The 24,854-nt window shown below is 36.8% G+C and overlaps 1 protein-coding gene across 7 annotated transcripts in view; it reads left to right on the top strand.

The window, feature by feature from the left end:
- The window catches only part of LOC123554306 (kynurenine--oxoglutarate transaminase 3-like), a 171,526-nt gene that overhangs the window by 128,712 nt on the left and 17,960 nt on the right, over positions 1 to 24,854 (top strand). For 6 of the 7 annotated variants that reach the window (XM_053525255.1, XM_053525256.1, XM_045344369.2 and 3 more), the window contains 2 exons: positions 5,664 to 5,737; positions 7,057 to 7,143. In XM_053525255.1, the coding sequence (XP_053381230.1) occupies positions 5,664 to 5,737; positions 7,057 to 7,143 (161 nt within the window). Of the gene's footprint in view, positions 1 to 5,663; positions 5,738 to 7,056; positions 7,144 to 22,195; positions 22,328 to 24,854 lie in introns of all 7 variants that reach the window. The other variant, XR_006686990.2, reaches the window with a different exon arrangement.

The following is a 24,854-nucleotide window of genomic DNA, read 5'->3' as shown; positions in this document are numbered from 1 at the left end:
ACGTGCAGTCAAAAACTAGGCCTGTAGGTATAAAAATAGAAAAACCTTGTGACCTCTCTAGAGGCCATATTTTTCATGAGATCTTCATGAAAATTGGTCACAATGTTTACCTTGATGATATCTAGGTCAGTTTCGAAACTGGGTCATGTGGGGTCAGAAACTAGGTCAGTAGGTCTAAAAATAGAAAAACCTTGTGACCTCTCTAAAGGCCATATTTCTCAATGGATCTTCATGAAAATTGGTCAGAACGTTCACCTTGATGATATCTAGGTCAAGTTCGAAACTGGGTCACGTGGGGTCAAAAACTAGGTCAGTAGGTCAAATAATAGAAAAACCTTGTGACCTCTCTAGAGGTCATATTTTTCAATGGATCTTCATGAAAATTGGTCAGAATTTTTTATCTTGATGATATCTAGGTCACATGTGCTCAAAAACTAGGTCACTTTGTCAAATAATAGAAATAACGATGTCATACTCAGTTGAACACTGGGTCATGTTGGGATTGGTGAGCGATTCAGGACCATCATGGTCCTCTTGTTTATTATTGGCCGTAGGGAAAAGCTGTGAGACCACTTTTCTGTGGTACAACATGGATGGTACCTCCAATTTTTAGGTGTATTTTGGTAATTAACACGACTTAAATTTAGAATCCATAGCAGACTCATATTCTAAGGTTGGAGAAACTTTTATCCAAATCTACCCTTAAGTTTGATCAGACCACTAAGAATGAAATGTTATGTGGTAGATTATGGGCAGGCCTTTTTGATAAAGAGCTGCGGAATGCCTCAAGATACAAGTTTGAGAGTATCCATGACTATGGAGTGCTTCGGAGGGAACTTAGGCAGATGGAGCCTGATTAACATGTTGGTAGAAAGGGCCCTCTTGTATCACCTCCTCCTGTTGTCAAGCAAGATGCAGCTCCAGCTCAGATAAAGCCTCCAGAATCTCAGAAACCTTCAGAGCCTACAGTACAGCCTGCAGCTCAGTTCATGTCATCAGTGGAGAATAAACTTCTTCAGCAATTACAAGACTTGAACACTCGGATGAAACAGTTAAACACAAGAGTGTGAACTGTGGAGAAGGAGTTATAGAGTCTGAAGAAGGCCAGGAACTTCCAGTATTTTGTTACACTGAAGTTTTTGCTACTTTTGTTTTAAATTTTATTTTGAAAAAATCTTTTACGAGGGAAATGTTGTTTTTGACTAAAATTTTACAGTTACATGTATTTCATTTCTGCTTTAGATCTGATCCTGATTTAATCTAGACTTTGACTTTTATTAAACACACATTTTGCTGTCATAGACTGTTTGAAAGTATACGAGTATGTCTTAAAATGTTAAATAGTTCTGGTCTTAGTCTTTGAAGATGAGCATAAAGCATTGAGTTTCCAAGTGTGTAAGAAAGTTTGAGGAAAAACAATAGTCCAGTCATTTACGTCATAAAATTGTATATAACATAGAAAACTTGAAAATTATTATATTTGATAAATGGAGGACGATTTGAGGGTATTTGTCGAAATGCAAATTTATAAATGTTTATTACAGATGTTAAAATAGAAATAATAATAATAATAATAATAATAATAATAATACTATTATAATAATAATAATAATACTATTATTATTATAAATCTTAAAGCTAACCAGTCAAGCAGTGGAAAAGGGGACCTTTGAAGCAACAATAAGGGGAGGTAATAAAAGGGCCACTTGACTGCATTTTTTAGCTCACCTGAGCACAAAGTGCTCCGGGTGAGCTATTGTGATCGCTCACTGTCCACCGTCCGGTCGTCCACACTTTCCTTTAAAACAACATCTCCTCCTAAACAACCAGTCCAATTTTGATGAAACTTCACAGGCCTGGGATGTTCCTTGGATGGTCTTCTTTAAAAATTGTTCAAAGAATTGAATTCCATACAGAACTCCTGTTGCCATGGCAACCGAAAGGAAAAACTTTAAAAATCTTCTTGTCAAAACCACAGGTCCTAGGGCTTTGATATTTAGTATGTAGCATCATCTAGTTGTCCTCTACCAAGATTATTCAAATTATCCTCCTAGGGTCAAATATGGCCCCACCCTGGGGGTCACATGGTTTACATAGACTTATATAGGGAATACTTTGAAAATCTTCTTGTCCAAAACCACAGAGTAGAGCCCCAAGATTTGGCATGTGATATAACTAAAAATATTCTTGTCTGAAACCAATAGACCTAGGCCTTTGATATTTGGTTTGTAAGCATTGCCTTGTAGTCCTCTACCAAAATTTTTCAAATCATGCTCCTGGGTTGAAAAGAGGCCTTAGGGGTCCCAAGTTTTACATAGACTTATGTAGGAAAAAACTTTAAAATCTTCTTGACTGTAAGTTCAATGCCTAGGCTTTAGATATTTGGTGTGTATTATTGCCTAGTGGTTCTCTAACAAGCAGGGCTCCGGAAATTTTGATAACTCAATCGGTCCGAACATCGGCGCTACCCCACCCACCGCATTCCCAGTATTACATATTTTGTAAAACGTGATAGAGTAAAGAAATAAGCATGTCATGCATTAAAACTGAGTTACCGGTCACCGCGTGTTTCCATACAATGAAGACAGTTATTCAGTGTTATGTGTGATCGTTACTTTGTTTAAATTTCGATGTTTTTCCGAGAAAATACTTGTAAGGATAAAATTACCGAGGCATGACACTGTGTGCGTAACTAGTCTAAAAGCCAACGCACGTTTACCGGTACCGTATACACGGCAGATACTTTGTGATGTTTCCTCATTCTTTGACAGAATTCTATAAAATACAATGCGTCAAAGTGAATTACACGACACATATTCTCTGCTAAACAGTCTCAGTATTTTAAGAATACTCTGCCGCGGACTGAATGTGTATGTTATATGAACGCTGAGATCGAATTTCCCGCATGTATAGTACCAAAAGGTCACGCGTGTTGGCCACAGATATTTCATTTCACTTATGTTGTACTTCAGTAAGCAACTACATTTTATAAAGTTATATGTTCTCTTCTGATGTAAACAAAATTTCAATTTGAAACGTTTTTTAAAAGACCGATTTGATAAACAGCGCCACTCCGGTTTTCTTTATCATTCGTGTTTGCCAGTCCATTTTTTTTTCTTTTTCTTTTTTGCACAGTCAGGTTGCAAAGTCGATTTTCTGCACTTGTTTCAACTGGAGCCCCACCAAATGAATCTTGTAATTTTTTCAAATCAAGTAATTATAAAAAATATTTTGATCGGTTTTCCGTGATGTATCATTAAATCAAAGACCTATATTGTACAGTTATAGCTCTTTGATTAAATGCAGTGACCATTTGTTTTTCAAACATAGCCTTTTGAAATAAACCATCCATCTGATTCTAAATAAAAGAAGTGGATCCCCGTCGAAATGATTTGGATCCAGTCAGACATATTTGGAAACCAGTCAAAAAAGTTTAAATACATTGCAGTCGGCTGTCTGCAAACATTTAAGGATGTGCCGCGCGAGCACTGATTGCGTCACGTGCTAATTACGGACCGATTATCAAAGTGACAATCAGACCGTTTGACACGTTTATTGATTATCTGAGGGTGCTACCAACAATTTCCTGCTTGGCAGTAGATTGTGTATTGAGATATCAGGCCGAAATTTATACTTTTCTCCATTTTTACGGGACCGATTTTTTTCGTTTTTTTCACTTCATGAATAGGTCTGAAAAGTCAAAAATCGGTCCAAAACCGACAAACCGGCAAATTTCCGAAGCCCTGCTAACAAGATTGTTTAAATTATGCCCCTGGGGTGAAAAGAGGCCACTTAGTTTTTATATGAGTTATATAGGAAAAATTACTTCAAAAATTATCTGATCATATTTCCTAGACTATTTTATTATAATTACCTGATGACCCCAAGTAATTAGGGGTCACTTGACTGTGACCTTGACCTACTGACCTACTTTCTTGTTTTTATGCCCCCGAAGGGAGGCATATAGTTTTTGAACCGTCTGTCCGTCTGTCCGTCTGTCGGTCTGTCGGTCTGTCAGTCTGTCCGCAATTTTCGTGTCCGGTCCATATCTTTGTCATTGATGGATGGATTTTCAAATAACTTGGCATGAATGTGTACCACAGTAAGACGACGTGTCGCGCACAAGACCCAGGTCCGTAGCTCAAAGGTCAAGGTCACACTTAGACATTAAAGGATAGTGCATTGATGGGCGTGTCCGGTCCATATCTTTGTCATCAATGGATGGATTTTCAAATAACTTGGCATGAATGTGTACCACAGTAAGACGACGTGTCACGCGCAAGACCCAGGTCCGTAGCTCAAAGGTCAAGGTCACACTTCATACGGACGTGACGTCGTTTGTATTGTACGTTCTTATTTCTGACAAAGACATAAAACTGGTAAAGAATGTGTTGGAGACATACTGTATTTGCCCTGTCTGTCCGTCCGTCTGTCCATACGTCACACTTCATTTCCGATTAATAACTAGAGAACCATTTGACCTAGAATCTTCAAACTTCATAGGGTGGCAGGGCTTATGAATTAGATGATCCCTATTGTTTTGGGGGCCACTCCATCAAAGGTCAAGGTCAATTTCATTTCCGATCGATACTTGAGTACTACTTGACCCACAATGCTGAAACTTCATAGGATGATTGGACATGCAGAGTAGATGACCCCTATTGAGTTTGGGGTTACGCAATCAAAGGTCAAGGTCACAAGGGTCCGAACATGGAAAACTATTTCCGGTTAGTAACTTGAGAACCACCTGACCCAGAATGTTGAAACTTCATAGATGATTGGTCATGCATAGTAGATGACCCCTTTTGATTTTGGGGTTGCTCTGTTAAAGGTCAAGGTCATAGGGGCTTGAACATGGAAAACCATTTCCGATCAATTACTTGATAACCGCTTGACTCAGAATGTTGAAACTTCATAAGATGATTGGACATGCAGAGCAGATGACTCGTATTGATTTTGGGGTCACTGTATTAAAGGTCAAGGTCACAGGGGCACGAACATGGAAAACCAATGCCGGTCAGTAACTTGAGAACCGCCTGACCCAGGATGTCAAAACCTTATAGGATGATTGGACATGCAGTGTAGATGACCTCTATTGATTTTGGGATCACTCTATTAAAGGTCAAGGTCGCAGCGGACAGAACATGGAAATCCATTTCCGGTCAATAACTTGAGAACCATTTGACCTAGAACTTTCAAACTTCATAGGGTGATAGGACTTACAGAGTAGATGACCCCTATTATTTTTGGGGTCACTCCATGAAATTTCAAGGTCACAGGGGTTGAACATCGAAAATGCTTTCCAATCAATAACTTGAGAACCACTTGACCCAGAATGTTGAAACTTAGTAGGATGATTGGACATGCATAGTAGATGACCCCTACTGATTTTGGGATCACTCAATCAAAGGTCAAGGTCACAGGTGCTGAACATAGAAAACGGTTTCCAATTTGTAACTTGAGAGCCATTAGGACCAGAATGTTGAAACTTAGTGGGATGATTGGACAAGTAGATGATCCCTATTGTAGTCAACCATCAGTGTCTCTTTGACTTCCGCTCCTGTCCCCTGTTGACTTCTTGCTTATACGACTATGCATTGGGGGAGACATGCGCTTTTCTAGAAAAGCATCTTCTAGTTTCAAATCCTTTTGATCTATTACAGATGTTGAAATCCCAGATGATGGTACAGATGATCCATATGATTTCAAGTTTATTAGATGGATGTGCAAGGAAAAGGTAGTTCAGATGCTTAGTCAAAGTTAAAATGTAACTCTTGAATACTTTTAACATGCAAGATAAATTTTGAATGGACAGAAGGAATTCAGATGGGCATAAAGAGAAGTGTTTGTGTAAATGTACTCATGAAATGCTATGAATTTATACATAAGTAGCTGCAGTGTACAAAAAAACTTGGTTACACGCTTGGTCTATAGACCCAGATAAAAGCATATAAAATAAAAGTATTGAAAGTGTAATATAATTTTCTCTGTAAGGACTATGAAATAAAAGTAAGTCTACCATGGTAAGGGAATTCGCGCCTACAAAGTGGGGAATAACAAACCTTGCTTTTGCTTAGTTTTCCATTTTCCACTATTGGGTTAGCTAAACCATAAAGGGGAAAATAATATGAAAATAAAGTAAAACAGCAAGCTCAACTCTTTGAAGATTTTAGCCTAATACTAGCTTAAATGCAAAAGTTTAAGATTGAAAAAGGGGCATAATTTTGCTAAAAATAAAGGCTAGAGATTTGAAACTTGCCATGTTAGGTCATCCCATGATGGCAAAGACCTGTAGAGAATCTAAAAACTTCTGGTCAAGTAATTCCAGAGAAACCTGCTAAACTGCTGAAAAGGGGCATAATTTAAACAAAATAAAAACCAGAGTTTTGTAACTGGCCACATGAAGTTATCTCATGATGCTGAAGACATGTATGAAGTTTAAAAGCGTTAGTTTAGTTTATGTGTATATTAATTGGTTTTAGCTTGAATGTGATGAAAACTTCAAGCTTATTGGAACCACTCTCAAGTCCACTTCCTGAAAAAAAACTCAGTACTGGTATCATATGAGAAGTCATGGGGCTCAAACCCACGATCCCTGGATTGAGTGGCCAACACCTTATCCACTAGACCACTGCTCCCCTTAACATTCTTCCATGTTTAACTTTATCCTGAAATTCTAAGTTATAAAGGGTCATTATTATGACAAAATAAAAACTAGAGTTGTCATGTGAGGTCATCTCATGAGCCCGGTAAATTTGGAAAGCACAGGGCTTAATAGTTTTATTGAAACCTGATTACATACAAAACTTTTGTGATGCAGATACCAGCAGAGACAAAAGGCTGACAGCAAGACCTCTCCTGTTTGAAAATTTTTAAAAAAGTTGAGCTAATTATGATTACTATATTAATGTTACAAGGTTTTGTTTTAAATGCCTTATCATAGGTGTACCATGTTCAGATTAAGCGTTGTTGACTTTGACAGTAAATGTTGAATATTTTATAATTTCCCTGTTGCTCTAGAACTGGAAGAAAAGAAATGTGTTTCTGTATTTTCAGAAATTGTCAGCAATTCCACCAACAGCATTTTATTCTCAAGGAGACAAAAAATTGGGAGAAAAGTTTATCAGATTCTGTTTCATCAAGGTATGAGAATACTTGAATTATTAAATGTTAAAGGTGTTGAAGGTCATACTGCCATATCAAGGGTTGAATGCTATTAAGATTCTTTCACTGGTGGTAGGAGCAGATGGGAATATCCGGCTTGAGGGTAACTGTTTCTAGCGGTAACAAGGCTATTCCGAGTTACCGCTTAAACAGTTACCCGAAAGCCTGATATTTCCATCTGCACCTACCACCAGTGATTGAATCTTTTTCTTGCATACCAAATTTAACAAATAATAGTAGAAATAAATTCAAACAAATGATTTTCTTATAGCACTTTTATCTTATAGTAGGGTATTAACAAAGCAGGGGAACTTTACGTTTGTAAACAGGAAGTAGGTCACTAGGTCAAATCAAAGAAAAACGTTGTGTATGCGATAGAGGCTGTATTTTTCAGTTGATCTTCATGAATTTTGGTGAGAATGATAACTTGATGAAATCTAGTCCAAGTTCGAAAATGGGTCATCTGGGGTCAAAAACTAGGTCACTAGGTCAAATCAAAGAAAAACCTTGTGTTTGCGATAGAGGCTGTATTTTTCAGTTGATCTTTATGAATTTCAGTCAAAATGATTGGCTTGATGAAACCTAGGACAAGTTCGAATATGGGTCATCTGTGGTCAAAAACTAGGTCACTAGGTCAAATCAAAGAAAAACCTTGTGTATGCAATAGAGACTGTATTTTTCAATTGATCTTCATGAAATTTTGTCAGAATGATAGCCTTGATGAAGTTAAGGTCAAGTTTGAATATGGGTCATCTGGGGTCAAAAACTAGGTCGTTAGGACAAATCAAAGAAAAACCTTATGTATGCGATAGAGGCTGTATTTTTCAATTGAGGTTGATGAAGTTTGTTCAGAATGATTGCTTTTATCAAATCTAGGTCAAGTTCGAATGTAGGTCATCTTGGCTCAAAAGCTAGGTCACTAGGTCAAATTGAAGAAAATACTTGTTTACACTTAAGAGACCACATTTTTGGTCCAATCTTAATGAAAATTGGTCAGAATATTTGTTTCCATTAAATCACTAGGTCAAACATGTTTACACTGTTATGGTGTGTTTCTCAGGCGAGCGACCTAGGGCCATCTTGGCCCTCTTGTTTTATCATCTGCAGTGAAACATTATGTTTTTTCCATTAAATGGCGTCTTTTGAATTGAGAAATATGTTATAAGAAACGAAGAGAAACTATCAAGGTATTTGATTTTTATCCCGTTTTATGTAAAACACAATTATTACTACACAAATGTACAATGTAGATGTAGTTTGTAGTACGTCATTTACAGCACGAGGGTCATGTGTAAGATGACATTTAGAAGAAACTGTATCAACTCTTATCAAATAAAGATTGAGTTATGACAGTTCTGAGTTCAACACCTGATTTATGCTATAACTTCTTAAAAACATGTACTTTACCTCGACTGAAATAAAAAGTCCTTAAAGATATATGAGATATGAAATTTGTAACATGTGCATTCACAATAACAGACTTAGTCAAACACATAATTAGGCTGTTCCACAAGAAAACCTGTATTAGTGACCTGATATAATTATTCTATAATAAGTAGTTTAAAATACTGGAAAATCACTGTTTTTCTTGCGTTCATGCAGAAACTAGAAACAAGTATATTGTTATACAGTTACCTAAGGGAAATCAAATTCTATCATAATTTTATTGTTATGCATATCGCTGGCACATTCCGCTTTGCTGCACAAAATGGCTGCCAGAGCTAAAAATAGAAAAATCTTGTCTGGCTTTCACAGGTCAAATTGCTGGACAGATTTTGACAAAACTTCACAGGAGTGGTCAGTACCAAGCCTAGTTGTGCATATCGCCAGCATATTCCGCTTCGCTGCACAAAATGGCTGGCAGAGCTAAAGATAGAAATACATGGGGGGTGGGGGGGGAACATATGTTTTTGTGACAAAAACACCTTTTAGTTTACAAATATTGTTATTTGTGTTGTCATGGCTATGTGAGTTCAAAAGCACCCATGTATCATGAAAATGTAGATGTGTGTAGATAAAAGGTCTGTGATGAAACCAAAATTATACAGTTAAGTTATTTTTCAGTGAAATCATTTTAAACTGCTTCTAAATTTTCAAACATATGATGTTTAGTAAGTGATATGTAAAACTTATTGCATTATTGACTTAAAAAATACAGGCCATGCATGGTGATGTCATACTACTTTCATGATGTTCTTAACATCACCCCTCACCATGCCTTCGGTGACTTATTTAAAATCATTGTAACTCTTGAAATAGTGAAGATAATTACAACAAACTCTCAGATTATCTCGATTTTGATTTTTTTGTCACTAATACAGGAACAGCCCAATTATATTTATGTCATAAAAAAGATAAAAGTTAATGGTAATTTTAATTACTGTCACTTTGTGAAACAATATAAGCTCTGTAAAAACAGCGCAATTTAAGAACAATTAGAATCAATTATACCTTACTCCCAGCAATGTGCTGGTACCCATTTACAGGTGGGTTGACTGAGGCAACTGAGGTAAAGTGCTCTGCCAAAGAAATGGGAAAGGTTCTTAGCCATCACGGTCAACGTGTCCAGAAATGTCATTATTTCAGCATATCTGTTGAATTGTCTGACAGTGTCAAGTTGTCATCTGTTTATTCAGTAAACTCATAAGCTGGTTATTTGTTATCCCCAGACGAAAGTCGGAGGGATATAGTTTTGGCGTTGTCCTTCCGTCCATTCGTCTGTCCAGAGCCATATCTAGGAATTGATTGGGAATATTTATATAAAACTTCATATACATGTTTACCACTATGAGCTTATGCGGCCTGTCAAGTTTCAGTCAGATTGCCCAAGTAACACCAGAGTTATGGCCCTTAGAAGTTTCTAGTGTTAACTATATAGGGTACTATAAATATGGCAATTTCTGCATCATAACTTTTGATATATTTGACCTAGAGCTATGAAACTTAAACAGAATTTAGATCACCATAATGTGGTTGTGTACACACAATTACGTTCGGATTTATTTTGTAACTTCAAAGTTATTGCCCTTTAATTGTATAAAAATCCACATATTTGTACATAACAAACTTACCATTTGGTAGAATTTCATTCAATTCCTTTCATTTTTGTCCATGAACATTTATTGTAAACATGTGAAGTTGTGTACCAACACCTGGTCATCCCCTTACCTTGGTCACACCCACTCCCCCTCCCCATCCCCCCCCCCCCCCCCCCCCCCCCCCAAAAAAAAAATTTAATTCCTTATTTTAGATTTTTTTCAAACAAACTTCATATACATGTCCACCACTATGAGGTTATGCGGAATTTTCTAGTGTTAACTATATAGGGTACTATAAGTATGGCAATTTCTGCATCATAATTTTTGATATATTTGACCTAGAACTATGAAACTTAAACAGAATTTAGATCACCATAATGTGGTTGTGTACACACAATTCCGTTCGGATTTATTTTGTAACTTCAAAGTTATTGCCCTTTAATTGTATAAAAATCCACATATTTGTACATAACAAACTTACCATTTGGTAGAATTTCATTCAATTTCTTTCATTCTTGTCCATGAACATTTATTGTAAACATATGAAGTTGTGTGTACCAACACCTGGTCATCCCCTTACCTTGGTCACTTCCCCTCCCCCTCCGCCCCCCCCCCCCCCCCCCAATTTTTTTTTTTTTTTTTTTGTATTTTAGATTTTTTTCAAACCTTCCATGAATATTTATCAACATGCAAGTTGTACCATTCCCCCAGCTTGCTCCTCCACCCAGTCATGCCCACCACCGATCATGCACAACCCCGCCCCCCCACACACCCCCATTTTTTTAGAAAAAATTTATGCCCCCCTTCGAAGAAGGAGGGGTATATTGTTTTGCAGATGACGGTCGGTCGGTAGGTCGGTCGGAATGTAGACCAATCTGTTTCCGGATGATAACTCAAGAACGCTTGGGCCTAGGATCATGAAAGTTGATAGGGAGGTTGGTCACCAGCAGATGACCCCTATTAATTTTGAGGTCTGTATGTCAAAGGTCAAGGTCACAGTGACCCTGAACAGTTAAACGGTTTCCGGATGATAACTCAATAACACTTGGGCTTAGGATCATGAAAGTTGATAGGGAGGTTGGCCATGACCAACAGATGACCCCTATTGATTTTGAGGTCAGTATATTAAAGGTCAAGGTCACAGTGACCCTGAACAGTTAAACGGTTTCCGGATGATAACTCAAGAACGCTTAGGCCCAGGGTCATGAAAGTTTATAGGGAGGTTGGTCATGATCAGCAGATGACCCCTATTGATTTTGAGGTCAGTATGTCAAAGGTCAAGGACACAGTGACCAGGAACAGGAAAATTGTTTCCGGGCAATAACTAAAGACCGCTTGGGCCTAGTGTCAGGAAAATTGATAGTGAGGTTGGTCATGACCAGCAGATGACCCCTATTGATTTTGAGGTCATTAGGTCAAAGGTCACGTTCACATTGGCCAGGAACAGTTAAACGGTTTCTGATCTTTTTGTCAAAAACCACAGGGCCTAGGGCTTTGATATTTGGTATGTAATAAAATCTTCTTGAGATTGACCAAGTGACTTACTTTCACATTTCTGAAGCTACAGCTTCAAATTTTGACTGCATGCATATTTTTGTGTTCTAAATTGAAATTTGACATTGATTTTTACCGATTACCTTCTTTCACATTTCTCAAGCTACAGCCTCCAAATTTGAAGCACATGCATAGTTTTGTCTTCCGAAATGAACTTTGACCTTGAAATTGATCTAGTGACCTACTTTCACATTTCTCAAGCCACATCTTTCAAATTTGGACCACATGCACAGTGTTTTGTACTGATATGAAATTTGACCTTGATTTTGACCTTGAGCTAGTCTTGAAATTTGGGCTCAGTGGTGGGTGCCACTCTGTGATCTCTTGTTAGGTTAATAGGTTAAAGGTCAAGGTCAGATTGAACCAGAATGGTAGAACTTTTGTTTACAGTGAGCATATATAATTTCTGTTCCTTGTGCAATTACTGATTGCATCAAGGGGGGCATTTCGTGTTCGACGAGCTCTTGTTTAATTTTCCATTAATATTTATAATCAACATGTGAAGTTTTGTTTCCTCACCCGTTTCCCCCCCCCCCCTTCCCCCCCACCCCCCTAAAAAAATAATATATAGACATATATTTATATATATACATATATATATTTCCATACCTATTTTTTTTTTTAAGGACATCTGTTCTTTTAAGTTCAAATGTACATGTTAAACAGCAACACTTGGTGCCAAACCACTCAAAGACAATATTTCGTTCAGTTAAACTTCAAGTTCACATTTCAATTAACTGCATTTGATTTTAAAAGCTAAGCTTATTACAGTATGCATATTTAAATCAAAATAAATTCTTTAGTCAGGATTAAAGTATCATACATTTATTATGTACTCTTTAATTAAACATTTGTTTTCTGTTAAATTGGTTTTGACTAATGAAATTATTTGCTTCTTAGTAACATCCTTAACTTTTTGCCAGATATATTTTTTTGCCATTCCTCACCACAAACCCTTTCAGCCGGGGATACCAATTCATTGAATTTGCTTGTTTGTAATGAATTGATGCAGAGAGAGACAAAAAAGACATGTTGTCCCCCACCTATTTCAAAGAAAAGAAGCGGGACATAGAAATAGGCTGCTTTCTTTCATCTGTCCTTCCATCCGTCGCACTTCCTGTCCGGTCCATAACTCTGCCAACCATGAAGGGATTTTGAAATTACTTGGCACAAATGTTCCTCATAATGAGACAACATGTTAGCGCAAGACCAAGACCCTTAGCTCTCAGGTCAAGGTCACACTTAGAGGTCAAAAGGTTAACATGGTCTGTTTCGTGTCCAGTCCATAACTCTGCCATTCATAGAGGGATTTTAAAATTACATGGCATAAATGTTCCCTATAATGAGTTGATGTATCATGTGCAAGAACCAGACCCCTAGCTCCAAGGTCAAGGTCACACTTAGAAGTCAAAGGTTAACATGGTCTGTTTATTGTATAGTTAAACTTACCTTTTTCAAAATATCTATTTTTCAACCATTTTATAATCATTTAAAGGAAAAATATTTAAAAGTAAAAACATTAGCGTTGCTAATTACATATTCAAACTTACTACGTGTTCCTTCATTAAGCTGGCGTGACGTCACTCTGCTTGTTCATTCATGCAAACAAGTTTACTTTTTAGACTGTGGGATAGTCTTATTGTACCCCCCGACAACAAAGTTGTAAGGGGGGGTATACTGGTTTCAGGTTGTCTGTCTGTCTGTCAGTCTGTCTGTCCGTCTGTCCGTAGACGCAATCTTGTGCGCACCATCTCTCCTTATCCCCTTGACAGAATTTAATGAAACTTCACACAAGTGATCAGTACCAACAGTAGTTGTGCATGGGGCATGTTAGGTTCTTTTAGAAAAAAAATTTGCAGAGTTATGGGACTTTGTTTTTTGTTACTATACTATATACATAGACACAATCTTGTGCGCACCATCTCTCCTCATCCCCTTGACACAATTTAATGAAACTTCACACAAGTGATCAGTACCAACAGTAGTTGTGCATGGGGCATGTTAGGTTCTTTTAGAAAAAAAAATTGCAGAGTTATAGGACTTTGTTTTTTTGTTACTATACTTAATATACATAGACACAATCTTGTGCGCACCATCTCTCCTCATCCCCTTGACACAATTTAATGAAACTTCACACAAGTGATCAGTACCAACAGTAGTTGTGCATGGGGCATGTAGGTTCTTTTAGAAAAAAAAATTGCTGAGTTATGGGACTTTGTTTTTTTTTGTTACTATACTTAATATACATAGACACAATCTTGTGCGCACCATCTCTCCTCATCCCCTTGACACAATTTAATGAAACTTCACACAAGTGATCAGTACCAACAGTAGTTGTGCATGGGGCATGTTAGGTTCTTTCAGAAAAAAAATTTGCAGAGTTATTGGACTTTGTTTTTTTGTTACTATACTATATGCATAGACACAATCTTGTGCGCACCATCTCTCCTCATCCCCTTGACACAATTTAATGAAACTTCACACAAGTGATCAGTACCAACAGTAGTTGTGCATGGGGCATGTTAGGTTCTTTCAGCGACAAAAATTGCAGAGTTATGGGACTTTGTTTCTTGTTAACATACTATGTACATACAGTCTGCATATGCAATCTTGTGCGTGCCTAATCTACCAAACCCTTGCACACAATTTAATGAAACTTCACACAAGTGATCAGTACCAACGCTAGTTGTGCATGGTGCATGTTACATTCTTTTAGATAAATATTCTGCATAGTTATGGGACTTTGTTTTTTGTTACTATACTGTATACATACAGTCTATATACATACAGTCCACATAATTATGCAATCTTGTGTGCGTCAAATTGCAATGTACTGTGTCAGTGCATGCGGGGGGGGGGGGGGGGGGGGGGGGGGGGGGTACATTCATCACCTTTAGTGATAGCTTGGCAGAGTAAGTCATTTATTCAGGAAAATACTGCATTAATTTTGGTGATGCAAGCATGAAATTTGGCATGTGTACTCGTCTGAGCCTACTCTGAACAAAAAGCCTGTTAGCCACTTGAAAATTCAAAATGGCAGCCATTTTTCAAGATGGCCACCGCAGGAAGTTGATTTTTGACTTTAACAGACCAATGCAGTCTCTTTTTTTTTTTGTAAATTTTTAGAAAAAGATATCTTTTAAGATGTCTTGAGTGTGTAAAACCTGTTTTTGATCCACAAAAGACTGGTTTCAAAATCCATTATGGCGACTTTTTTTCAAGATGGCCACCATTTCATGTAAAAAGTACCAATTTGCCATTTACACTGATGTTCCTAGGAAAATTAATTTTAATGTTATCATCAAATAACATACTTAAGAGTGTTGAAGGACAGTTTTTGTCTCGCCTGCGACTTTAGGAACTGACAGTGGACTAAGGCGTAGCTTTTATGGCAGCGACAGCAATGACAACATCCGGGCCAACATTAAGTTTTCATGTTAAGTCTTTTTCTCAGAAACTACTAGGGTTATTGGTTTGAAACTTCACACATGTCTTCGTTGTTACAAGATGCTTTACCAGGCCAAGTTCTGTAACTTTAACATACATTTTAACAAAATTATCCCCCTTTTTAACTTAGAAACTTCGACGTTAAGTTTTCGTAGGCACTGTACCAGACCAAGTTTCATAACTCTGACAGATCTACTGTACTTGTTTCCTTTGGAAGGCATGTCTCAGGACTTTATATTTTGGCAAAAAGTTGTCCCATTTGCAGCTGCATAGATCTGTACACGGGAGCCCAAAACGATAGCATTTACACCGTCCACAACATTCTGTTTACATGTACATTTGGTCAGTTCTTTACAGCTTTCTGCAACTGGTGGAAGCATTGCTCAGTGTATCTACCAGAGGTCACCTTGTTTCTTCCATCCCAGTTCGGTAGGATTCATGATTTCCATTTGGCAAAACAGTGCCTGTCTCCATATGCAACCAGCTCGGTATGCAGCTCACTTTGTGTTCAACAAGGGCTGCTTGAGTTGGGGGAAGAGCATCATATGGCCTCTGTTTTATAAATCTTAAAATATATCTTTTCCTCAAAATTGACAAAAAAGACTTGGTATAGGTCTGTCCAAGTCAAAAATCAACTTCCTGTGACGGCCATCTTGAAAAATGGCTGCCATTTGAATTTTCAAGTGGCTAACGTGTTTTTTGAAAAAAGTAGGCTAAGACAAGTACACATGCCAAATTTCATGCTTGCAAAACCAAATGCAGTATTGTTTCAGTAATCTGCCCGGCTATAAGCAGAAATAGTGGTTACGTACACAAACTAATGCACTTAAAATCTTGCAATAAGAGTTTTGTCATGGTGTTAGAAACATCGAAATTAAGAGTGAAGATACCGAAATTTTGGACTTTTCCCCAGGCATTATCTAATGTTAGATTTCCTTAGATTATTTAGGGTATTTTAGGCTATATGCGACTAATGATAAAAGCCGTACCGTACGTTTCCTCTACCTTACTGTGCTATGATTATGTATATATGTTTGTAGGAATTTATTACTGAAACCAAAACTGAATAATTTGATTAAACGCCTGTTTCTATACAATAACATATTCAATGGTTTGTACATAATAATAATAATAATAACTTTTTTTAAACAAACAGTCATGACCGCAACCTCAGGCCCCTTACCCCTATTGCCGAATATCAGTGCTTTGGCATTCAATTCACATAATTTACTAGAACTTGATAAAAAAAAAAATGCAAGTCTTTTCAACCTGATTAATGTTAGTACATAATTTTGGGAATGGCATATCGAAGAAGATGTTGTGTTTGTTACTTATATATTTTATCTGATATTATAAATGTCCCTATTTTTTTTTAAAGTAAAATATCATTATAAAAATCGTGAGTAAAAGCAGTGAGCTTCTTCACATACATATATTAAGGTGGAATGCGCCCCAAATTTTTTTGCCGACTATTGTCATGAAATTTATACTGTACAAAATTCAGGATATATGCGATTGAGTTCCGGTTTTACTTTTTCGCCATATTGTTCGTGATTTTTGCTACTGTGTCACAAACATGGCCCCTGACGTCACTTTTTGTGCAATGGCATTTTTCTTTTCCCACGTTCTGAATGTCATATAAATGAAAAATACAAAATAATTGTCATTTTGCAAATGGAAATTGCTACTCAGTGGTATAAAATTTAGTGAAATGAAATTGACGCTTAGGACGTCAGTGACGATTTTGTGGCGTCAAAACGGAAAAATTCATATCAAGTTTTGCTAAATATTTTGCATTAAAACTCAGTTTATTAAAAATCGGCTCGATAAAAAAACGTATAATTTTGGTATGTTGTTTCGCAATGTGTGTACGTCTAGTAGACACATAAATACTTAGGGGTCACCGACTTTAATTTTTCGCAATATAACATAACTTTACCATCACCCCCACATGGTTTGTGGCTATATGACGTTAGAGTAAAAAAGAATGTGTTTCAACTTACACAGCTCACGTTCGTGTTAAAAACGAGATGTCTTTATTATAAGAAATGTTCACGATATATTCGATCTCAACTTCAGATGCCATGTACTAGTGAAAGGAAACACCTTTGACAAAATGTATATCTTGTACAATTGTCCGTAAGTATTTGACCTGACACTCATCAATTTTCGCTAATATGTTCGGACGTTTTCATTACTTTACGCAATATTGTATCCTGAAAAGATCTATAACTACACAAATAACCTTTATAGTTAACAGTCTCACTTCCACGCACGTTACAATGGGTACGAAATTACCGCGGACCATTTTTAGCTCACCTGTCACAAAGTGACAAGGTGAGCTTTTGTGATCGCGCGGTGTCCGTCGTCCGTCCGTGCGTGCGTGCGTCCGTAAACTTTTGCTTGTGACCACTCTAGAGGTCACATTTTTCATGGGATCTTTATGAAAATGGGTCAGAATGTTCATCTTGGTAAATTCTAGGTCAAGTTCGAAACTGGGTCACGTGCCGTCCAAAACTAGGTCAGTAGGTCTAAAAATAGAAAAACCTTGTGACCTCTCTAGAGGCCATATATTTCATAAAATCTTCATGAAAATTGGTCAGAATGTTCAACTTGATGATATCTAGGTCAAGTTCGAAACTGGGTCATGTGCCTTCAAAAACTAGGTCAGGAGGTCTAAAAATAGAAAAACCTTGTGACCTCTCTAGAGGCTACATATTTCAGAAGATCTTCATGAAAATTGGTCAGAATGTTCACCTTGATGATATCTAGGTCAAGTTCGAAACTGGGTCACGTGCAGTCAAAAACTAGGTCAGTAAGTCTAAAAATAGAAAAACCTTGTGACCTTTCTAGAGGCCATATATTTTATAAGATATTCATGAAAATTAGTCAGAATGTTCACTTTGATGATATCTAGGTCAAGTTCGAAACTGGGTCACGTGCCGTCAAAAACTAGGTCAGTAGGTCGAATAATAGAAAAACCTTGTGACCTCTCTAGAGGCCATATTTTTCATGGGATCTGTATGAAAATTAGTCAGAATGTTCACCTTGATGATATCTAGGTCAAGTTCGAAACTGGGTCACGTGCATTTAAAAACTAGGTCAGTAGGTCTAAAAATAGAAAAACCTTGTGACCTCTCTAGAGGCCATATTTTCCATGGGATCTGTATGAAAGTTGGTCTGAATGTTCATCTTGATGATATCTAGGTCAAGTTCGAAAGTGGGTCATGTGCCGTCAAAAACTAGGTCAGTAGGTCAAATAATAGAAAAACCTTGTGACCTCTCTAAAGGCCATATTTTTCAATGGATCTTCATGAAAGTTGGTCTGAATGTTCATCTTGATGATATCTAGGTCAAGTTCGAAACAGGGTCATGTGCATTTAAAACTAGGTCAGTAGGCCTAAAAATAGAAAAACCTTGTGACCTCTCTAGAGGCCATACTTGTGAATTGATCTCCATAAAAATTGGTCAGAATGTTCATCTTGATGATATCTAGGTCAAGTTCGAAAGTGGGTCACGTGCCATTAAAAAATAGGTCAGTAGGTCAAATAATGAAAAAACGTTGTGACCTCTCTAGAGGCCATATTTTTCATGGGATCTGTATGAAAGTTGGTCTGAATGTTTATCTTGATGATATCTAGGTCAAGTTTGAAACTGGGTCAACTGCGATCAAAAACTAGGTCAGTAGGTCTTGAAATAGAAAAACCTTGTGACCTCTCTAGAGGCCATACCCTTGAATGGATCTTCATGAAATTGGTCAGAATGTTCACCTTGATGATATCTAGGTCAAGTTTGAAACTGGGTCACGTGCCTTAAAAAACTAGGTCAATAGGTCAAATAATAGAAAAACCTTGTGACCTCTCTAGAGACCATATTTGTCAATGGATCTTCATGAAAATTGGTCAGAATTTTTATCTTGATAATATCTAGGTCAAGTTCAAATCTTGGTCACATGAGCTCAAAAACTAGGTCACTATGTCAAATAATAGAAAAAATGACGTCATACTCAAAACTGGATCATGTGGGAAGAGGTGAGCGATTCAGGACCATCATGGTCCTCTTGTTTAAATTCAATATAGGGAAGTGTTACCGTATTTGCTTTTATTCTTACAATGTCTTTTGCAACGATTTTCACGAATTCTAATTGTTTTCTCTTGTAGTATCTATTTTTGGGAGTAGTTTGTCTTTTTTATCTAAGATACCTTTAAAGATTTTATTCGACATTTACTACAAAATATCTTGAATACAAGTATATTTCTTTCAATAAATGAACCATAAAGAATGAATAGGTAAGTGTATTAATTTTCCGTCCTGTAAATTTTGGAGATAAAATTTGAAAAAAAAGATGTTAGACTGAGGACTTCAACCAACAGCTCCGAGATTGATGGCTAATCGTTTTGTCTCCGCAGCTACTTGCACATACGACATTTTTTAAATCATAAAGAATACTTACACAGTAGTTATTTCTCTATTGAGGGCCAGGTCAGGGCCAGGTCAATACTTATGGACAATATATCCACTTTTTACTATCCATTTGTTATTCCTATTGATGGTTTCAAAATGCAAATTCGGAGCTTTAAGACTAGATGTCTTTTCTGTTACTAATCTTCTCAGTCTAATGCAAAATGCTAACTTAGCTTTCTGAAAAAGCTAGTATGCGGTCAGATGATGATTTGATTTCGTGAAAATAGGTACTTAAACATGTTTTAAACATTTAGAAATTTCGTTCATATGTAATTTTATGATCGAGGATTTGCCTGATTTTACCAGAAATATTTATCGACGCATGTTGGACTGTTGCTCCATTTCACATGTATAATCAGCACGAAAACAATATTTATATATTTATATAATACCAGATTCTGTATCTGATATGAAATTAATATTTTTTTACACGGATTAATTCATTGTGAATCATAAAAAAATTCTACCAATTTAGACATCAGTCTCCACATCTCATTCGTGCGAGATTAAGTGTTGAGAGAAGAATCTGTTCTATACGCATAATGCTGAGCAGTTGGTATTATTTTTTATATCTTTGGTAAACAACTAGCGATCAAAGTCCCGACCTTCCGCACGAGCGAGACAAAGAGACAAAGACAGTGAGGTCATAGTAAGGCAGAGTAGCTAGTCCAGCGAACAGACTTTATTCTTTAAAAAAAGATCTTCAGATGACTAATATTGCAGCTGGTCAGACGCAGATCAAGTGCAGTTACAAGCTCTTAATAATAATGAATACTAGAAAACATTTCATAAAACCCTTACTAGTTGCAGCATTCAGATTTAAGAAGTATGGAAAAAGTAAAAGCCATATCTGTTTTTCCATATGCTCTGGATATAGATATAGAAATGTAGTTTCGTGTTCACAATCTAAACACCTGAATTTGAATAATTATAAGTCATATCAAGGAATCAACACACATAATGCATGTTGATTAACCAGTGATCAAAAGTATTTTCGATAATGCGAAATGTCGTTTACATAATTTACACCCTTTATCAAATAGCTCATTAAGATATTTCATATCTACAATTCTTCTTTTCGGAACAGGTCCGTGATCACCTGAATGTTATAACATGTTTTAAAAAATTCGACTTTTTCTTTAACACTTTCTTAGCAAATCTCACCAAATGTCTCTCAATACTTCCATGTCAATTCATTTCATCAATTCACTCCGAAATTACCGTTAATACATGCAGCTTCGCATATTCTATACATTATTTTGTTAAAAAAATGACGATAAAACGTGTCATTTCTTCATGGGGTAGGGGTAAAATATCGTCAAATATTGAAAAATTAAAGTCGGTGACCCCTAAGTATTTGTGTCTACTAGACGTACACACACTGTGAAACAACATACCAAAATTTTACGTTTTTTATCGAGTCGATTTTTTATAAACTGGATTTTAAAGCAAAATTTGTAACAAAACTTGATGTGAGTTTTTCCGTTCTGACGTCACAATATCGTCTCTGACGTCCTATGCGTAAATCTTAATTCGTTGAATTTTATACCATTAAGTAGCATTTTCTGAATGCAAAGTGACAATTATTTTGAATTTTGAATTGATATGACATTCAGAGCGCAGGAAAGGAAAAATGCCGAAAGCACCCGGAACTGGGCGTTGCATGAAAAGTGACGTCAGGGGCCATGTTTGTGACACAATAGCAAAAATCACGAACAACATGGCGACAAAGTAAAACCGGAGCTCAATTGCATATATTCTGAATTTTGTACAGTAAAAATTTCAGGACGAAATTCGGCAAAAAATTTTGGGGCGCATTCCACCTTAACGTTGACTGAATTTACAAAATTAATGTCAAAATGTGCAATATAGTTATCAAAATTCAAGAGTAAAAGCTGGGAGTTTATACATAAATGGAGACTTAATTTGGCAACGTAGGGTAATTTTCATCACAATCTTTACTTCTTCCTTTTAAGTTCCTCTGTTTCTAGTTATTGTTCTTTATAATACCTCATTTTTGTTTGCATTGTTCCTAACCAGTAGGAAGCTCTGCAATACTTTTTTTGTGTGTACCCCTTACAGCTTAAACATTTTAATCAATTTCATTGTCCTTTGGACAGTTTTCTAAACATGCTTCTCGGTATATTTATATGATCTTTTTCTACAATAAAATTACATATTTATATGCAAGTCTATATTAAACTCAATGACTCAACTTGCCTTTCAAGTGTTGACTTTGAAAACATGGTTGGGTCCAAGTATAAGGATATAAACACAATATAAACGATTTAAATTTACCATAGGTGTGTTTGCCACAGACGGTTACAAGATGATGCCCGATTGTGTTCATTTCGTTGTTCATTTTGTCTTCGTTGTCTATAAGTTTTACTTCGTCTATATTGTGTAGATATGTTTATGTGTCTACACGTCCATACATACACTTCTATGGGGTTGCGGTTTGATGGAGGCTGCATTCTTGGAACCTGACTTTTCCTAACAGATATTAATCTTTTGTTTTCTTCTTTCAGAATCCCAAGTGAGAATTATATTCTGTTTGTCTCACTAATTGTGTTATCCTCAATGAAGTGAACACTGTGATTTTCACCATCTATTATCTGTAATATCCTAACCATGCCTTTCTCAAGTTAATTAAAATGATGGTAAGTTAGACTGCCTGCATGTGTATGACTGAAATTCTTTTTTTTCTGGCGTCTTCATGTTTTTTAGCTCACCTGTCACAAAGTGACAAGGTGAGCTTTTGTGATCGTGCGGTGTCCGTCGTCCGTCCGTGCGTCCGTTCGTAAACTTTTGCTTGTGACACTCTAGAGGTCACATTTTTCATGGGATCTTTATGAAAGTTGGTCAGAATGTTCATCTTGATGATATCTAGGTCAAGTTCGAAACTGGGTCACGTGCCATCAAAAACAAGGTCAGTAGGTCTAAAAATGGAAAAACCTTGTGACCTCTCTAGAGGCCATATATTTCACAAGATCTTCATGAAAATTGGTCAGAATGTTCACCTTGATGATATCTAGGTCAAGTTCGAAACTGGGTCACGTGCCGTCAAAAACTAGGTCAGTAGGTCAAATAATAGAAAAAACCTTGTGACCTCTTAAAGGCCATATTTTTTCATGGGATCTGTATGAAAGTTGGTCTGAATGTTCATCTTGATGATATCTAGGTCAAGTTCGAAACTAGGTCACGTGCGGTCAAAAACTAGGTCAGTAGGGCTAAAAATAGAAAAACCTTGTGACCTCTCTAGAGGCCATATATTTCATGAGATCTTCATGAAAATTGGTCAGATTGTTCATCTTAATGATATCTAGGTCAGGTTCGAAAGTGGGTCACGTACCATCAAAAACTAGGTCAGTAGGTCAAATAATAGAAAAACCTTGTGACCTCTCTACGGGCCCATTTTTTTCCCTGGGATCTGTATGAAAGTTGGTCAGAATGTTCATCTTGATGATATCTAGGTCAAGTTCGAAAGTGGGTCGTCCCATAGAAACTAGGTCAGTAGGTCAAATAATAGAAAAACCTTGTGACCTCTCTAAAGGCCATATTTTCATGGGATCTGTATGAAAATTGGTCTGAATGTTCAGCTTGATGATATCTAGTTCAAGTTCGAAACAGGGTCATGTGCGGTCAAAAACTAGGTCAGTAGGTCTAAAAATAGAAAAACCTTGTGACCTCTCTAGAGGCCATACTTGTGAATGGATCTCCTTAAAAATTAGTCAGAATGTTCATCTTGATGATATCTAGGTCAAGTTTGAAACTGGGTCATGTGCCTTAAAAAACTAGGTCAGTAGGTCAAATAATAAAAAAACCTTGTGACCTCTCTAGAGGCCATACTTTTCATGGGATCTGTATGAAAGTTGGTCTGAATGTTCAGCTTAATGATATCTAAGTCAAGTTTGAAACTGGGTCAACTGCCATCAAAAACTAGGTCAGTAGGTCTAAAATTATTAAATCTTTTGACCTCTCTAGAGGCCATATTTTTCAATGGATCTTCATGAAAATTGATCTGAATATTCACCTTGATGATATCTAGGTCAAGTTTCGAAACTGGGTCACGTGCGGTCAAAAACTAGGCCAGTAGGTATAAAAATAGAAAAACCTTGTGACCTCTCTAGAGGCCATATTTTTCATGAGATCTTCATGAAAATTAGTGAGAATGTTCACCTTGATGATATCTATGTAAAGTTCAAAACAGGTTCACGTACCTATGAAAACTAGGTCAATAGGTCAAATAATAGAAAAATCTTGTGACCTCTCTAGAGACCATATTTTTCAATGGATCTTCATGAAAATTGGTCAGAATTTTTATCTTGATAATATCTAGGTCAAGTTCAAAACTGGGTCACATGAGCTCAAAAACTAGGTCACTATGTCAAATAATAGAAAAAATGACGTCATACTCAAAACTGGGTCATGTGGGAAGAGGTGAGCGATTCAGGACCATCATGGTCCTCTTGTTTTTAGTGTCGGTCAAGGTCAAGTGCGCGAATGGTTCTAATACTTTTCCGACAATGCAACGTCCACGAATAGCATAAAGTTAGATAAACAGTAACCAGTCAGTCAATATCAATGATTTACGTAATTGGCTCGTAGCCATATGGAAATTAATGCATCAATTTGATTGGTACAATCTCTCTCGGGAAGCTTCGGTTAAAGCAAAAACTGGCCAGCACCAGTTTCGTCAGGTCTGTTACGTAATCAGTACATTGAAAATGACACTTGACATAGGTTTTCTGTTTATTGTTGTCTCATCCTGTCTTAAAATAATGATGCCAGATGGCAAATTAGAGAAAATAAGTGGTCCACAAATTTTTTGGTCTGATTTTTTTAGAAAGCGTGAGAAACTGCTCCAAATTCGTTAAGTCGTGATCAAACCTTGAATTCGTGAGAATCACGATTCAAGCGTTAGACTTGACAGGTATGCTTGACCATGATGTTCCTTGGGTGGTCCTCTACCAAAGTTGTTCAAACGGTTCCGCTTGGTTGCACATAGGCTGCCGGAGCTAAAAATAAAAAACTTCAAACGACATCTCCTAAACGGATGGTCCGATTTTGAAATAATTTCACACAAGTGGTCCTTATGTGACCCTCTACCAAGATTGTTCAAATTATACCGATTTGTCGAAAAACATGGCCGCCAGAGGGCGTTGTCACTTTTCCCTATATGTTTAT

This window comes from Mercenaria mercenaria, chromosome 15 (genome assembly GCF_021730395.1).
Source record: "Mercenaria mercenaria strain notata chromosome 15, MADL_Memer_1, whole genome shotgun sequence".
Taxonomy (NCBI): domain Eukaryota; kingdom Metazoa; phylum Mollusca; class Bivalvia; order Venerida; family Veneridae; genus Mercenaria; species Mercenaria mercenaria.
This window is presented reverse-complemented; position numbering and strand designations above follow the sequence as displayed.